The sequence below is a fragment of the Triturus cristatus genome, chromosome 1_2, assembly GCF_964204655.1.
Source record: "Triturus cristatus chromosome 1_2, aTriCri1.1, whole genome shotgun sequence".
Lineage (NCBI taxonomy): Eukaryota > Metazoa > Chordata > Amphibia > Caudata > Salamandridae > Triturus > Triturus cristatus.
Window position 1 is genome coordinate 855,545,431 of NC_140580.1, and position 19,169 is coordinate 855,564,599.

Genomic DNA, 19,169 nt, shown 5'->3' on the forward strand with positions numbered 1-19,169 from the left:
GTCAGAGTGGAGTTGAACACCATGATTGGCCGCAGCACGTTCAATGAGGGCGTTGAATGCGGCAGTGTCCTCTGTGGGAGACGTTTTTGCACCATATAGCTGCGTGTCCTGCGTATCCATAGGTGCGTTTGAGTCTACAGGGTCATCCCAAGCTTGGTCAGGGTCCTGTTGGCCTTCAGGGTCCATTTCTCCGGGGTAGGGGACGTGGTCACCCATGTAGTCCTCCAAAACGTCGGTTTCGGAGTGTGTCGGAGAGAAGGACTGTGGATCTTGGTGAGAGGTATGGAGAGGTTCGTAAAGAATTGATTCCAAATCCACTGGAAGCTTTTTCTTTAGTGGGATCCGGTAGGAGTCCAAAGCTGGCTCGGAAGTTATCCTCCTCTTGTGAAGCATCATTCTGCCTGTTGCGGCATCGATGATGTGTGATGGCGACGTCTCCATAGGAGAGTGTTCTGCAGGTGTGATCCTGGTGTGGGTGACACGTGTTCTGATTTCGAACAGTTTTGGCGCCGTGGATGGGGCAGGCCAAAAGTGATGTTGGCCGGTGCCGGAGAAGCTTTTTGAGCCTTTTTCGGCTCGGAGCCTGACGTGTCCTGGAGGGCTGCCTTATCTTTGATGCGTTGCAAGGATGCTGAAACTTGCCGCACCTGGAACGCCGACGGTTCTTGGGCGCCGACCGGTTCCGTTGAGGCAGGCGTGGACTTCTTCGGTGCCACGGGGTCATCGAGTCGAGGAGAGGTAGTAGCTGTCGACGGCGTCGATGATTGTGCCTTTGGTGCTGCTTTCGAAGTGGTGTGAGATCCAGCAGCCACTTTGACCTTTGTGGTCGGAGCCGATTGTTTCGGTGCCGGGAGCCGAGGTGGTTTGGCGGTACCGATGGTCTTTTTCCGTGTGTCGGCGCCGACGTCGGCTGCTGCAAGCTCGGCACCGAAGTCCCGTTTGGTGCGGTCGGTGCCGACGGGTTTGGCTGGCGTCGAAGGTGTGGTGGGCTTCGATCCGACCAGTGTGACTTTCAGTTTCGGTTTCTGCTGAACCGATACGGCTTTCGGTTTCGATGAAGGGAAACCAGCCGTTTTGGGTAGTAATGGCTGCCGCTGAATGTCCGAGGCCGGGCCAGAGGGCGGGGCTGAATGGATGCGGGATAGGTCTTGGGTAAGGCCCGAAGGCGATCCCTCGACCGGAGCCATAGACTGACGCACTGGGATATCCGCAGTCTGTACGGGTAGGCCTTGCTCGTCACCGGAGCTACTCTCTTCGGCCCCTAAGGCCTCATTGTAGTCTCCTACCTCAGTGTCGGCTTCGTCTCTGTGAAAGAGTTGTTCTTTGACGTCTTCCGATCCGGAGTCGTGTTCGGAAGCGGGGCTGGAGGGTAGGTTCTCCACGTCTTCCACATCTTCGTCCTCGGCGTTGAAGAGGTCGGTCGGGGCCGGTGCCGCTTGCTGCGCTTCGAGTCTCGCTGCTCGACGATTCCGGAGAGTCTTCTTGGATCGGAATCGGGCACAGGCCATACATGTGGACTCGTCGTGATCCGGCGAAAGGCATTTGTTGCACACCGGGTGGACGTCGACCTGGGGATATTTCGCATTGCATACAGGGCACCGCTTGAATGGTGTCCTCGATTCCATCGTCGATGTCGGGTCGATGGTCGGGTAAGATGCGAAAAAGTTGGTTCTGGAAGTTAGTAAACTAACAAAGATACTATCGATACCGATCGGTGAACAGTACCGACGCGAACTAGAGGCCTTTTGGCCTGGAAAGAGTTTTTCCTAACTTGAGTCAAGATAAGCACATCCGAACCCAATGGCGGAAAAAAACAATCTGAGGATGGAGAGGATGCCCATGCGCACTGTAGTCCAGGGGAGGAGTCACCTATCCAAGGATACTTCGAAGACTCTTCCAGGACAACAACGTGCAAACATCCGGACCCAACACTAGGCGGCGATCTATGCACAGATATGAATTCAGCAGCCCACATGCCTCGAACATAATAATATGATACATCCATCCAAATAGCATAAACGAATCCATAAACATTATGTTGTTAATTGCCTTCTTGTGAACCCCTTATGTTTCTGGTCCAGGTGGTGATACAGGACCAAGCCCTCTGACCCAGAATTCTAGCCTTTCTGCCCCTGCACGCATAAATAGCCTTTTCTTGATTGTAAATTCCCAGGAGTCTGGCAAGCCAAATCTGGAAAGTTGGAGGTTCAGCTTCTTTCCATCTTGCCGCAAGGATTATTCTATATACAGCTGTCCCCAAAAATAAACAACATTTCTCCTCTGGGTTTGACCCCAGTGAGTCATCAAAGCCAAGAACTAGCAGGGTAGGGGACATTTCCACTCTATGACCGAATACCTCCTCCCAATACCCTGATAAACCTTGTTTTAATAAGGTTAATTTAGCACAGTCATAGAACATATGTATCAGGGTAGCTGGCCCTAGCCCACAGCTAGGACAATGATCATCTGACCTTTTACCCCATGTGAACAATTTAGCTGGTGTGTAATATAAATTAAAAATTGTTTTTATAAAGTTGTGCTTTTAAACTAGATGACAAAAGTATTTTGGAAGTTAATGAAAGGAAAGTATAAAGATCAACATTGGGATTATCAAGCTTCCGAGCCCAAGTAGATTCTGTTTTTTCCAGATCATCTGGCGAATTATCAAGAAGTAGGCTATACAAGTTCCTAATTCTAATGGATTTCCTAGATATATTATCTAGGAGTGGAATTTTATTAAGCTTGATCTCGGGGATGCTTGACATAAGGATGCTTTTAATCTGAGCAAATTTAAAATACTGATTGTCAGGAATGCCAAATAAACTCTGTAGTGCTGAAAAATGAAAATCTTGTCCTCCCCCAGAAAAATCTCCTATTGTTATTACACCCATCCTTTCCCATTTCTTTCCCATATCATTAATCTGAGGCGATAACAACGATGAGTGCCACAAGGGTGTATATCTATTGAACTTCGGAATTACCATAAATCTAGAGACTTGTTTCCATATTTTCCATACTCCCCGGATTACTTTAAATGTAACTTTTTTATAGTAACTAGGCTCCAATTGTTTTAATAGGAGCCCTGGAGCTTTCTTCCCAATAGAAAGTTCGTAAATAGACGGGATTTTTTGCCTTTCCTCAGTTCCATAGCTATTTCCGGTAATGAATAAGGTAGGCATTTGGTGAAGAAGCGCCGCCCAATAATATAAGTAATATTAGGGATTGCTAAGCCGCCCCTATCTTGTGGTAAAGCCAGATATTTCATTGCTCTCCTAACTTTTCCATGTTGCCATATGAAATTAGAAAACATGAATTCCAATTTTTTTTAGAATACTATCCTCCAGGGCTAGAGCTATCGCTCGGAATAAGTACAAGATCTTTGGGAGCATTGTCATTTTTACAAAGTTACCCCTCCCAATGATCGATAAATGTGACCCATAAACTCTCCTTAAATCATCCCCGATAGATTTAATCAAGGGGTCATAATTGCATCTATTAATTTCTTCTATATTAGCACTTATGGAAACTCCCAAATAGATAGCGGTATTTGTTTTTCTTGGATCATTAAAACAGATATTATCAGTACACAAAACGACTGTTTTTCCTTCGTTCAAAGCATATCCGGAAAAAAGCCCGTACCTCTCGGCGATTTTGATTATTTCTACTAAGGCCTCGGCTGGATTTGAGGTTAATACCGCCACATCGTCGGCATATGCCAATACTTTGGTCTCGAAACCCCCCGTAACTATTGGTTTAATATTCTGATTTTCTAATAATTTAATCAGCAGGGGATTAATGTAAAGAGCAAACAGAATAGGTGAGCAGGGACAGCCCTGCCTTGTCCCTCTTGATACATTTATAACATTGGATTCTTTACCCATGAGTTGCAATCGGGCCCTGGGTTGGCGATACATAGCTCTAATTACTTTGATAAATTGGGGCCCAAATTTATTTAAGTCGAGAATCTCCCATAAAAATTTCCAGGACACCCGATCGAAAGCTTTCTGGCATCAAGGAGGATCATAGCCATCTGGCCTCCCGTACCGGACATGATGTCAAAGAGTGATAACTCTACGGGTATGATCGGTGGTTCCTTAGCCCGGAATAAAGCCATGTTGCCAGGGGGAGACAAGATGTGCTATGACCCTCCTGAGCCGATTAGCCAAGATTTTTTTTATACAATTTAGAGTCAGAGTTAATCAGGGAGATTGGTCGATAAGACAAAGGATTATCTACCGGCTTACCTTTCTTAGAAAATAATATTATATCGGTCTCTTCCCACGACTCCGGAGAGATCCCATTATATTGCACTCCCTTGAACAGGTCTAATAAGAGGAACATAATTGTTGTTCCCAGGATTTTATAGAGCTCTAGCGGAATTTTGTCGGGTCCTGCTGCTTTACCTGAGGCCATCCCTAACAGGGCTAAATGAACTTCCTCTGATGTTATTTCTCTTTCTAACTCAGCTCTCATTAACTGATCTAACCCCCCTTCAAATTCAGTACCTGTAGTCAGTTCTAAAAGGGCCTGACTTCTACAAAGTTTTTCCTAATATCTTGATATAAGGTTTGATAGTACCTTTAAAAGCAATCTATAATATCCTCTGGATCTGTATATTCTTGTCCGTCACTTTCTCCATTTTCATACGAGCCATTTCGATGTGAATGAAACGCTTCTGCGGACCTTTGAGTTAGCCAGCTATTCAATGCTGTTTTTAAGTACTAATATTTGATATTGTATATGGACTGCATCCTGTCCCTGGGTAATGGCAAAAATATGTTCTTCCGCTCTAGCCAACACCCGTAGAATTTGCTGATTCTTATCTTTCTGCTCCTTCCTTATTCTGGCGGTATAACTAATAGTTTCACCTCTAAGGGTTGCCTTAAAGCAATCCCAGACAGCCCCCCTACTTGCACTAAAACGGTTCATATCGAAATATTTATGTGTCCAATCCTTAATAAATTCGATATAATCTTTGTTGACAAGGAGCTTTCTATCAAATGTCCACCTGGTCCGGTGTTTTTTAATATTGGCCACTGCAATTTCTAAAGTCAGAGGATTATGATCGGATCTTAATTTAGGAAGTTTCATTATCACTGCCTCTGCTAGTAAATCTCTTGTACCAAAAAAATAATCAATCCTGACATTTATTATGCGGACAGGAGAAATACGTGTAGCCCGGGTCAGAAGGATTTTTTAATTCCCAAATATCCACCAGACCGTGGCTGTTTCTAAGATAGTTTAAAGCCCTATAAACTCGAGGTTCCTGACCAGAGTATCCATCCCGGCTTTGCTTCCCAACCTCTAAGGAGATATTTAAATCTCCACAGAAAATTAGGGAGTTTGGCCAGGTAGCAAGCTCTATCTCCAAGTCCTCAAATATTCGTGGGTCATCCTGGTTTGACCCATATATCGAACATATCGTGATCCCTGACATAAATTCTACTATGACCCATCTCCCCAGGGTGTCGACTGCTTTGCGCTTAGCTAGTCCTAATGATAATTTAGCGAGGATTGCTACTCCACGAATGTTAGACGTCTGGGATGTACAGGCCAAGATGTTATAGCCACCAACTTTTAATAGCTCTCTTTTTTCCCCAAGGAATGTGGGTCTCTTGCAAACAAACTATATCTATAGAATTTAACCGAATGATTTCAGCACAGTGACTCCGCTTAACCCTATCATTCAACCCAGCCACATTCCAAGAACATGCCCTTATGTCTCTCAGAGAGTCTAACCTTTCTTTCGTTGATCGCAATTAGCTGCTTTTTTTCATATCCAATTCCGGAAATGCTTTTTTTTTTTTTAAACCTAATACCCATCCCCCCCCTGCCCTTCCCTCTACCCCCTCCCACCCCCCCAACACTCCCACCTCCCCATTTGAGGCATACCGACTCCACATTAAGTCGGTCTTCATGATGAAAGTGCAACACAAAGCTAGAGCTCTAGAATGAAAGAGTTCAAATACTACTTTTCAATAGATGCTGCTTAGGGGATCAATCTACCAGGAGTTATTTTTCAAAAGCTGCGTTTCAATTTGTGCATTCCCCCCCCCCTTACCTTGTACCATATTCCTTATTTCCCATTAGACAGATGTGCAAGACTCACCCGGTTCTTTATATTCACGTTACTCAGTCCCCTGTGATAATGATGCTTTTCCAGCTATACTAAATTTAAATCACTCTTAACCAGTCAAGCTATCAAGATAATCTCTGGCCTTTATCTCGGACAGAAAAAACTTAGTTTGCCCTCCCCAGATTACTTTGAGCTGAGCTGGATTGTTTAAATAAGCTTGTGCTTTTTTATCTTGAAATGGTTTAGTCAGCTGGCGCAATCTCCACCGTCTTTTGACGGTGGAGTGACAGAAATCTGGACGAATAAAGTAAGTTATCTCGTTCCTAAATCTTTTAGACTCTGGTCTTGCCTTCTCAAAAACTGCTTGACGCAGTAAAAAATGTCCAAAGTATACCAAAATGGCACGGAGAAAAGAACCAGCTTTTACTGGCTGTTTTTGAACAAAAGGGACACGGTGAGCGCAATGCACTTCCCGTGCCCAGTTCCAATCTGTGAGTTCTGGCAGAGAGTCTTGAAACAGATTCACGATGTATGAACGGACATCCCCAGCCTCGACCCCTTCGGGAATACCCAAAACCCGTAGGTTGTTCCTACGCTGGTGATTTTCAAACTCCTCCAGCTTCCATTTGACATCAACCAGTTGTGCGTCATGGGAGTCCACGCGTATTTGATTCTGAGCCATCTCAGATTCATTAGAGACAATCCTAGATTCCACATCAGTCAATCGATCCCCGAACGCGCTACATGTCTTTGTCAGTTTGCGAACCACGCCTTGTACCTTGCGCATAGCGGCTTGAGCCTTACGCCCATCTTGGCGTCTCACATCCCGATGCAGTGAGATGGCCTGAAAGATACATTCAAGCGTTGGGGTGGATGAACCTGCCCTCGCAGGAAATCAATCACAGAAGGGCCGGCCTGACGTCCTCTCTGTATCGCCCCACCTCCTCCTCTGCAACGTCTCGGGGTCAATGCGGGTGTTCAGGAGACCCTCCGATCGGGAATTTTTGCTTGTCCTGCATCCGCCGGCTCAGAAGCCTCCGGCAATGCAACCTTAGCCATCTTTACTTTGGCCGCTTTGACTGCGGCTGTCTTCGGAGCCATCGCTCTACTTTCGGGGATGAGACTTGAACACTCCACCTCGTTAGCCCTGCCGGATCCACCAACAGTCACCCAGATGACCGCGATTGACTTTACAAATTGTTCTGCCCAGATATCGTAGAACAGCCAGACCAATAATTGTTCCTAGAAAATGTAGATATCTTCTGGCGGGTTTTAGCTCCTCCTCACAGGTAGCGCAGGATTCCACATTCATTCTTGCTTAATACAGCATCCTCAGTTTTCGTTTTGCTAGAACTCGCCTGGCTCTGTGTGCACCGCAGTCTCAGGCGACCGCCATCTTTGCCTCCCTCGATCCACTCCCAAGGATGTAGAGGTGCCCCGCTCATGCAGGGGCACCGTCACATTTAGGACCCAGCACCCTGCCTTCAGGATTGAAAGGACTGCCTTAGGGGCGACTCATAGGTTTCAAGTGTAGTGACCTTAGATATAGGGAAACCTATATCTTTATTAAGTGGTGCTAGCACCAGCTTACACCCGCTGCAATGGAAGTCCTGGAGTCACAATTTGAGTGGTCTCTCATTGGTGGCATAATACATGCTTCAGCTCATGGGAGACCACTGGTGTACCTACGCACTGGGTACCTTAGTACCATATACTAGGGACTTATCAGGGTACACCAGTAGCCAATCTGGAGGGTACCTAAATACTCACCATGTCCAATTTATGGACGAAGCACAGAGACTGGGGTCCTAATTAGCTGGATCCCAGTCAGACTAGTCAGGAAAACATAATGAAACCAGCAAAAAGTGGGAGTGACCATGAAAGCAGATCTTACTTTCCTACACAGCCCATTTTAGATCTTCAGACCGTCAATCTCTTCCTCAGGAAGGAGAAATTCACGGTGCTCCCTCTAGCTCAGGTCTTGGCTGCCCTATACCAAGAAGACTAGATGGTAGCGTTGGACCTGCAGGATGTGTATTTTCAAATCCCCATCCTGCCGGGCCACAGGTGTTACCTGCGGTTCAAGGTAGGCCGCGAGCACTTTCAGTTTATCGGGCTCCCCTTCAACCTTACCAGTGCCCCTTGGGTGTCACCAAGGTGATGGCGGGGGTCGCAGCTCCTCTGCGCAGGTTAGGAACTACTACAGAATTTGTGTGGGCAAATAGTGGGGGACATCTGTAAAGAGAAGTCCAGTTTCCTACAAACTCTAACTAAGAACGAGAGAGAGGTCTTACTTTAGAAACTGACACCTTCATGTCAAACGAAAAGTAAACCGGCCATCACAGCACCAAAAGGGGAAGAGTGAATAGGAGGGATAGAGTTTGTGAAAAGGCTCATACCCCACATTTCTGCTGCAGGAAAACAAAGCATTTGAGGCGTTAGTGTGCAGAAACAACTCACTATTACTGGGCATGAAGCAGCTTTAGATGGTTATAAAATTCAAAATTCCACAATAAAGCAAGGCATTGAATTCCTTAACCTTATGGGCCATAGAAATAATTAGAAACTGTTTTCAAATGCACTTTGACTTGATGTGCCCTGGGTCACTTCCAATCAGGTTCCCAGGGCCTATGTTCTTTCTCAAAAATGGACCTTGTACCCCAATTGAGACCTCTCTGGCCACATGTCAGTCCTTTGTAAATCGTACCATGGGTATCAAGAGCACTGTGGCCAAGGAAGGCCTCCAAGGGCTGCAGCACTTATTGTGCCACCCTTAGAGGCTCTGTACCTTTACACTCACACACTGCCATTGCAGGCTGCGTGTTTTGGTGCAGAACAAAGTGAAGAATCGACAAGGCACACATCCCTGTGTGCCATGCCTACAACTCACTGCCCTGACATAGGTCAACCACCTCTCTAGCTGGGTGCACTATACCAGTGGTGAGTTTACAGGTGCATGAGCCCTATATCCCTACAGTGTCTAGACCAATTCCTAGAAATTCAATGTGCAGTAATCCCATTAAGAGTATATGGTGCTTGGAGTTTATCATTGCGAACTCCATAGCACCATAATGGCTTTACTGAAAACTGGGACGTTTGGTATCAAACTTCAGAGCACATTAAACCCACGCTGATGCCAGTGTGAGATTTAATTACAAATGTACTCAGAGGGCATCTTAGAGATGCCCCCTGATAAACGACCAGCCTCTGGTGGGTTCCTCGACTAGTACACACCAACCGGCCAAAACAAGACATGTTTCTGGACCCCTGGGTTGGAAGCCTTCGCTCCCTGAGCTCAGAAACAAAGCCTTTCCTGGGCGGAGGTGGTCACATCTCCCCCAGGCCAGGAAGAGCCATCTGTGGCAGGGGAGCTTCAAAGTCCTTGCCCCTTGGTGTGCTCACGTGGGGTGAGCCCACCAAGGGTGTTGTCACCCTAAAGTCAGTAGCCCATTGGCTACTGATCTCGAGATCCCTAAAACGTCCCCTAAATACAGTATTTAGGGGGCAGCCCTGAACCAAGAAGACATTCCCGCAACCTACGAAGGACGAAAGAAGAGGCCCAGCAGAGGAGACTGCAGAGAAGAAGTGTCTTGGCCCCAGCACTACCGGCCCATCTGCAGTAGCCTGAGATTCTGCGCCAAAAGACGCCTTGTCCTGCAGCCAGCAACCTCCAGAACCCCTGGGAGGACTGACTGACTTTAACAAAGACCAGATCTCCTGTGAACAGCAGCTTTGTTCAAAAGAAACTCCCAAGACAGACTCTGAGCCAGCTGAGGACAAAGAAAACTGACACCTGGAACCACCACTGCACACGACGCCTACGGCACCAATCAGAGAGGCCCACCGGTCCCAGCGAGGTACCCCGGCGCACCAAAGTCCGAGTCCACCGTGGGATAACCCCTCCAGGACTCTCCCACGTCGCCTGCAACCTCTGCACAGAGACCCCCCCCATCCACCCCCACCACGAGTGGCCCAGCAAGGTGAAATCTGAATTCAAAAGACACAGCTGCATCTAGCCACCCTGGGCCCTGGAGAAGAGAACCCAAAGTGCACCTACGTCTCCAAGCCCTCCAACTTACCTGCCCAGCTGTTGGTTCCACCCGGAAGTCTTCCTGGACTGAGCCTGCAGCCAAAATCCAAAACCGACAACTCCAATTGAAAACAGGGCACCAACACCAAAGGAGCACCCTGCACCCGGCTGCCCCGGTGCCGCTGTGGGTGCACCTTGTGTGCTAAACTGGATCCACCTTTGCCCTGAGCTTAAGTCCAGGAGCTTTGCTCCCACAACCTTGTGGCCTACTCGTGAGCAGCCACCAACCAGAGGCCCCCTATCCCCAATTGGATAACAGGGCACCAACACCAAATGAGCACCCTGCATCCGGCTGCCCTAGTGCCGCTAAGGGTGTTCCGGGAGTGCATCCTTGACCCTGGCAGAACTCTGGTTCTAACCCCAGAATACAAACTCCCATGAACAAGTACTTACATGCAAAACGTTAACTTCATTTCCTCCCACAGGATTGATTTGACTGCTTTTCCTTGAAAATTCTTTTAGGTGTGGAGTTGGTTTGTATGAAACATTGAAAAAACCGCATATGTGTACAAAACTGAATTACTTACCGTTTGTCTAGGAAATATTTGTGTGATATCTAGGCATATCATACTGATTAGCAAAAGTAACTTAAAAAGTAATCCAATAAGTAACGTGCACAGTAATCTGTAAAGTAACTAAAAAGAAATTTTGAACTGTTGACTTACCTGTAATTCAACCAACTGCATTTGAACCTGCATTCAACTGTAAAACCTTGGATAAGATTTTGCCAAGTATTATTTCACTTACCTGCACCAGGCCTGGCTTGGTTCTAGAAATAAAATAACTAAATATTTTGTATACAAACAAATTGGTCTGAGTTCTGTCTTCAAGGGTGTGACAATTTCTTGCATGAGTGTGTACAACAAATGCTTAACACTGCCCTCTGATAAAGCCTTACTGCTCGCCCATACTACCACAAATAGAGAGTAAGGTGCTATCTACTTTTACCTCTGCCTACCTTTGGGGTTCCACTGGACTCACTATACCTCATTTTGGTATAGTGTATACAGAGCCAACTTCCTACAAGAGTCACATATAAAGATTAAAATTGGGGAACTTGACCATGTTTCACTTTCAATTCTTGGGAAACGCTTGCTGAACAACTGATTAAAAAAATAATGCTCTCAGTTCAGAATGGTTTTTCGAAACAGTTTTGATTTTCAGCCCTGTGTTATTTTTAAAAGAGTATAGACTAAATGTACTGCCATAAAGTGGCAAGTCAGTTTGTGACTTAAAGCTGCTCAGTAGAACAAAAATAGATTCCCTCGTAAATTAAGGGAGGCTTGTTCAGTAACAGTTTAACTAGATGGGGGTAGAGGTGTAGTTTGTTAAGTAATTTACCCAACTATGGTGTGAGAGAAGGGCTCACTACATGGAAGAGAACCAAAACCACCCTTAAAGGTAGTTTAACATATTGAGTCACTCACAGTATCAGACTGGTCTTGAACAGCATCAATGTAATATGCACAATATACACTACATCTAATATCAAACTAAAAAGTGCATAAACACTTGTGAATGAAGCCTTATGTACACAGAGATGTAAGCTAGTTATTCAACTTAGTCAAACCCAATAGTGCTATGTGCCCCTGCGATATACAACATGATAGCAGTGTAAATTCAAGACTTACTCAGTTGAAAGAGTTTAGTGAAGAATTTAAGGACACGATTGCAGAATTTTGCTGAAAGATTGACATTAGCTGTTGACATCATGATCTGGACCAGCTCACCACTGCAAAAAAATAAGCAATTAACATTTAATTGCAGAATTCTTATTCAAATCAAAAGATCGGAAAATGAAGGTGTTACTTACCCTGTAAGCATGTTTGTAGCATGCAGTGCTGCTGATTCACACACTGTGCATACTCCTGTCATCTAGTGTTGGGCTCTGATGTTTGCAGTTCTTTTCTTCTAAGAAGTTTCAAGTCACAAGATCTGCTGCGACTCTTGCCCAAGTCAACAATGTGCATGGGCCCTAACCCCATGTTAAATATTTTTTTGCATAGTGTGTGAGATGAGGTATGGAGTGTCAACAGAGCTTAGGTTGAAGCACCTTATATATTGTGCAGTATAAACAGAATAATAAATGAAGAGATCTACAATCATCACATGATTCCAGGAAGGAGGGTGGGTACAAATGAATATACAGCATGAAAAGCTACAAACAGATCTTCAAAAGATAACATTTTCCGTTCGTAGCATGTGTGGCTTTTGATACATATGCTCTGCATTGACTAAAATTAGTGCCCTCTGTAAACAGTAACTTTCAAGTTGAGGACAAACTTTTTCCCCTTTCCACATATGAGGCACGTTTAGTGGGTCTACATGCTTCCCGCAGAATGGTCATGCATTCCTGAGAAAGATTTAGATAGTTAAACTCTAGGACCTCTGGTGCTAGATAACTAGGTTGAGTTATCTGGGGTTATGGGGTCTGATTTGGCCTGGTCTCTACATGAGAAGGTCTGGCCTGAGCACCTGTTTTTTTTCATAGGAGCTGATTGACATTTACAGGAGCATGGAGTACTAGTGCTGCTCGGCCCAAGTGGGAGACATGGGGATGAGCATCAAGGAAGTTTTGTCTAATTTTCCTCACTACGTACGGCAGGAATGGGTAGAGGAGAAAAGCTGTAGGCAAACATCCTGGACCAGTTCAAACACAGTGCATTGCCCATGGGCAATGAGTGTGAGTAGTTTGAGGCAAAGCTTGGGTATCTTGCATTTTCAGAGGGGGTGAAGAGATCTATTTGGGGCGGGTGCCCCAACACAGGAAGTACATGTGTAGGACTTCCAGATGGAGTTACCACTTTTGGACTTGTTAATGAGCCCTGCTGAGCAGGTCTACAAAGTTGTTGTCCAACCCCAGAAGGTGCTCTGCAAGGAGTTGTATGTTCTGGTTGATTACTCAATGCCAAATCTCCTACACTAGCGCTGGCAGCTGGGGAAAGTGTTTCCCGTTTCTTCAAGTAGTACATGACTGTCATGTGGACAGTCATGCTGAGGACTACCTTACCTAGAATGTACATGTAAGCCTTTGAGTGTTAAATGTATGCAAACGGTTCTAGATAAATTATGTGCTAGCCCTTATGTTCTGGTGCCTACACACCTCTGCACAGTCATGGTGTTGAGATGCACACTCCAGCCTATAAAGGAAATATATGTGGTAATTGTCACATGTGGAATCGGGTCTGCAAAAGGTTGATGCCATTCCACCGATAGAGAGTGGTGAATGATGGCCTTTGCCAAAAATATATCTTTCCACTGTCTGTCACAGTGGGACCATTGTGTCGGAAGAACTGCTTGTAGGGGGCACATGTAGAGCTTGACATGGGGAACATTGGCGATGCACAAGGCAAGGAGGGACATTTTGGTTCTGGCCATGAAACGACTGGGCTCAATAAGAGGTAGGAAGAAATGCCAACTCTTAGTTGGGGTAGGCATTGCCGGGACTGTGTTTAGCACAGATCCTAGAAAGGGTTAATTCTGTTGAGCTAGGTAAATAGAATAGCTATTCCTACAACACTTCCCTAGGGCTGACAGGTTACCCTAAAAATGGTGGTAAAGATGGATATCACATATTGGGCATGGGAGATGTACTGACGTCGTATTGCAGACACTATAACATACTGTATATTATGCACGTATACACTTCAAGGGACTGTGAGGTTGCTGAAAATTGCTGTTTATGACGATGTGCGATGACAGCTGTGTTTTGTATTGTTTCTTTCTTTCCTAAGAAATTAAACATCAATAAAAAAGATTTTTTTAAATTCTGTTGAGCTTGAATGGGAGACAAGGTGGCATTTAAGCTGATCCCCAAGTTGTGGAGCAGGGAAATCACTAGAGTTTAGGCTAGGCATTGATGAATGCTACAGCACTCGATCAGATGACCCTAAAAGGGAGCACTTTGAATTGGTAGTGATGTCCATCTACCACAAACTAAAGGTACCAGCGAGGGACAGAGTAGATGGGTAGGTGGAATCAGGCATCCTTGAGGTCTTGCACTGTCATGTACTCGCCTTGTTGGAACAATATATGTTTGTTTAGAGGCCTGAGGTCCAGGATGAACCCAAAGGTGCCATCCTTTAAGGGAATGAGGACATAAATAGAATATACCTTTTCTTGATGGTGTGGAGGCATTCCCTCCGTTGCCCTTTCTAGAGGAGAGTGTGTACCTCTTTCTCAACAAGGCAGACAAGTTCTCAGTTGAGGACATGTGCAGGATGGTGGGAGGGGTCATGAGAGGGTTCAGGCAGTAAACCCTACTAGTCTGAAGCAATTTCTTACCAACGAGGAAGGAGAAACTGTATTCTCTTCCCTATCACTTCCGCCCAAATAGGTGTTGTATTCTTTGTGTGCACCCTTGGTGGTGTCATGTAGTTCCTACTAATTCTTAGGATCTGCGCAATTTTTGGACAACAAACTAGGGGCTTGGGGGTCGAGACTGATTCCGGACACCCCTGCAGGATATGTTGGCCTGTAGAGCAGCTAGCTCACAGTGCCACCGTAAGCCCCCCAAACCTAACAGGGAGCTAATGGTTTCTGGGAACCTCTGAGCAGGACAACCTGTCCCCTCAGTGATTGTGAAAACAGTACAGAACCTATCACTCAGTCACTCCTGCTTACTTATTTTCAGAGAAATATACAGGGAATACACAGTGGGACATTTTCAAAAAATATTTATTGCACCAATGTCATTCTTGCATAAAATGTGTGCTGCAATGATTAGGAGAGAGAAGCAGATAAAGGTGATTAAAAGTACCAAAAGCGTAAATAGAAGGTAGAGTTCTACCATGGTGCTGTAACAATGTATATTTGCATGCATATAAAACAGGGCAGTAATCAGGCGTACTCCTACAATGTGGACCCTACTCTAAGTGTATCTAGTGTGTGTGTGTGTGAGTGTAAAGCCAAGAATCCCCCCCCAAAGGATCATCCAACCCCATTACCTGATGGGAAAGAGTGAAGGACCCTGTATTGCTCACGAACTGGACACCCCTCACTAGATGTCAGACCACTGCGTGGTGATTTCTCAGCATGCAAGGACCTTCGGTGTCAGCTGAAGTGCCTCCTCTATCAATCTATTGGGATACTCATCTTTTATAAGAGAAAGCAGCTTTACAATATACGTACAGATTAGTGATGTTATGGATATGTAGATAGCCCTGTCGGCACTTGGATGAAGATAGTGATGACATTTGTACATCGTGCAAAACAAGACTATTGTACATGATGTTCAGGGAGCTGTGATAATGTTGTGGCGAAAGCTAGATGTGTAAAAAAGTTTAGTTTCAGGGAAACTTATCCAACATTGTCGTGCACACAAATATGTGCAAAAGGTAACCGCTGAAAATGTTATTTGTGAAGACAGTGTAAGAAAAAAGCTGCTTCGCTACATGAGCCTAACCCACGAATATAACAGTGGAACACATTCCAGTTTAGTCTGGTGATGTAGCCTGGGCTCCTCCCCAGGGCTGTTACTTGCAAATGGAACCTGCTGCAGATGGAGTTTGCAGGACATCCATAGACTTGGCAATATCCTTCTTTATATCCTCAAAGAAGTACCCTTCATCAAACTGGAAGTTGAGGAGATGCTTCTGGACTTTGTGTCTGAACCCAGAGGTGTGAAGCCAGAAGTGTTCTCTGAAGAGGACGCTGGTGTTGATGCCTCAGGAGGCTGTCTGCAATGTTGAGCACAACAAATGTTGATGCTCAAAATGGTCTTACCATTAGAAAACATCTCCTTTCTTCCTTTCTGTAATCATTTAGCATGTGCTTCACATGCTCCTACATCTTCTCTTACTGAAACCTGCTGTATCTTGAGAGGAATCTGATCGAACTGACTATGCGCCAGTGAGTGGCTGCCCCTACTGCCAACCTATTTCCCACAGCATCAAAACTCTTACTCTCCTAATTAGATGGAGACAACACATTTTGGCATGGATGTAGGCTCTCTTGAAAGAAGAGTGGACTACCAGGGAATCGTGGGACCAGACCCTTGATGTAGATCAAGTCACTAGGTGAGGCCTTATGTTTTTGTTCCACCCTCGGTGTTAATACCATAGCCTTTGACAATTTCTTGAAGTTTCCCAGAGAAGATTTGATAATGTCTTTTAGCATAGTAAAAACTGGACTGTACATTTAGGCTTGGAAAGAGCCTCCACTAGGAAGTACTCTTCCTCGTAATTGGTGTGCTTCTCCACCTTATAATGTGCATACCCATGAATGACCTCATAGTAGGTAGTAGTATCAACTGTAGGTAATGCTCTCACTTGGTAGTGGCCCAAGTCAGGACGTCCCAGGAGCAGACATTGTAGTCTTCCCAGGGATCAATGGTGGGCCATATGTCTAATGACTGGTCGTATGGGCGACGTGGGTCATATGAACTGCCTGACTCAGGGAAGGTTACTTTGGTGTAGGCAGAGGAGGTGCTGTGCATGAGCATGGTGGTGGTTGGAGAATGACAGCCAGGCCTAGAAGCACAGCTTTTGCTGGGGGTAGCCAAAGAGCACTTCAATTTCTTCTTTTGTGCTTTTTTGACTTCCCCGGCATTGATGACTAACTCTACGGGAACGGTAGCTCTCCAGATCCGCACTTTTGGCACAGAAAGAAAGGACCTGATGTCAGCACGCCAAGGTGGAGCCTATATAGGCAACTTGCATGTCACTTCTAACATGGACGACGTAGACAAGTAGTCATCCGAGGCCACCTACCAACATGTAGAAGAACTGTTTAAGATCTTCCAGATCCAGTCTAATGTTGGGGAATATTGTAAGGTGAGGAATTTGCAGGTAGAAGTCGCTATCAGAAACATTTGTTACGTCTGCGCCCAACACTAGATGGTGTGTCACATGATTTCTGCTCCCTTCACATGATCACACAGTGAGAAGCCGAAATCAAATGGTAGTAGGGAAAAAGAGCTGAAAACTACTGTAAACAGTGAATTTCCAGCTTGTTTTCAGAGGCTGTGAGCAGGCAATGTCCATTAAAATGTGTTAAAATACCCCAGGACATCAGCGATAGCCGCAATTACTTATTTCGCTTTTTTGGGAGGGGGTGGGAGGCTTGATGAGGGGCAGAGTGCCTTCTAGAAAGTTCTCTGCACTAGGCCCTACCCCCTCACACGGTGAAGTTATTTTGTAAGTTGGCAGGTATGTTTATCGTTTGTCCAAAAATACCCACTAAGAGCCCTCAAGCAAAAAACACGAGGCCATGCTGCCCAAGAAGGATGATGCATTTCTGACAAAACAGGGCGGTTGCTACTTCCAGAGAAATGATCTTCAAACATTAAAGATGTTAGTCTTTCCACACAAGGAGACACTTTTGGTGGTAGAGTGTATTTTGGTACCTTAGTTTTGTTTCATTTGGTTGTAGAATCGATTTAGACAAGTTGACCTGGAGATCCTGGTGGCAGTGAAGGGCCAGGATAGCCTTCATGTCTTGATGTTTTGATGCCAAAGTTGCCTTTATCAGCAGTAGTCCACTAAGGATTTGAAAAATATTCACCTCATCCTGAGAACTACCAAAATACAAATGGAAAATATCCCTGGGACGGACTTCAGACAGAAAGGGAAGACATGAAATTGATAGTGTGTTCCAGTCAAAAACAGAGCAAGAGAGTTATAGTTTCGCTGGAGGAACCTTTCCGGCTGCTGCAGCAGTTTGTGGATAGCAGTTTTTCAGTGAATTCGGCGTCGGAAAAAAACTATTTTTGTGGTTGCTGTTTCAAATACTTTAACTTTTCATGCCTTTTTCAAAAGGAAATATGTGATTCCTGCTGGCCTCCAACATTTGCTATAAACTGTAATTTAAAAATAAGAATTTTTCTCCAAGCCTACGATTTCAATATTTCTTTTCTCATGGACTGGAATTCTTCATCAGGATGAGAAAGCAGAACATAAGGCAATGCCTATAATGTTTTGTTTCACCTGAGTGGTCAAGGATGTGAGCCTCAACCAAGAGTTGCATCCCAAAGAAAGATAATGACGTACGTCATGTGCTGTCATATAAGTAGACTTATCATAGCTTCTTGTAGCATATCTCCAAGTCTCTCCTGTTCCATTTCTGAAACCAGATCAACAAACTGGACAAGAGCACTATATATCTCTCTATAGTACCGGCCTATCAGTTAAGTACAGCTTGCAACCCTGGAGGCTTTGTAAAAAATTGAACAAACTTTTTCCCCCCGACATAATACATTTGTTTGCTCCGTTTTTCAAGCAGTGCTGAGGAAACAGGCCTGGAAACAATGTTTTCTAGAGGCAGACACAATCGAGTGGCGGAGTTTCTCTTAAGAGAGGATCCGGTTCTGAAGGTCTGCATTTTTTATTTTGAGGGCAGACAGAAATTTAATAGATGCATCAAGGTGCATATCCTGAGTTTAGTAACCAGAACCAGCACTACCAGAGGTTTTGCTTGAGGTTTTGGAAGAAGTCTCAAAGATAACAGATGTCTCATAAGCCGGGCCCAACGCTTCAATACTTATATTGAGATGCCCTGTTCATAACTACATAAAATAAGATCAGATCATCCAAAGCAGATATTCTAGGTGGCAGCTGGTGTAGGATTTTGAGAAAACACTGTCTGATCATATCATTGCCCTTCTCTGAGGGGTGTGAGACCTGGATTTGTGGGACCTGTCTGAGCTTAAATTTTAGCAAAGATAAAACATCTATGGTGCACCACCAGGTTCTTAACTTCTCACTAGATGTTGGATGACACTAGTGGCTCTTGACTTGGAGACTGATCTCACTGAATTAGAACCCCCACAACTCGGAAACAGAAACTCCATAAATCGTAGACAACATTAATACTGAAGTCGAGTTCCTCAACAATGACCAAGAGTGGCAGTTACTCAAGGAGCAGACTAAGGTCCAGCAGTGGAAACAAACCTTGTCACACCAGGGGCTAAATAGGAGGAAGACACCTCCCTTGCCCAGTGGACTGCCAGCGGCAAACTCCCTCCCTAGCCCTAAGGCACTTGTATCGCATTCTCAATTGCAATCG

At 45.1% G+C, this 19,169-nt stretch overlaps 1 protein-coding gene across 14 annotated transcripts in view; it reads right to left on the reverse strand.

Moving 5' to 3' along the window:
* UBR4 (ubiquitin protein ligase E3 component n-recognin 4) overlaps window positions 1-19,169 on the reverse strand; it is a 1,980,383-nt gene that overhangs the window by 1,312,096 nt on the left and 649,118 nt on the right. For all 14 annotated transcript variants that reach the window (XM_085609056.1, XM_085609055.1, XM_085609054.1 and 11 more), the window contains exon 31: window positions 11,798-11,898. In XM_085609056.1, the coding sequence (XP_085465182.1) occupies window positions 11,798-11,898 (101 nt within the window). The remainder of the gene's footprint in view (window positions 1-11,797; window positions 11,899-19,169) is intronic.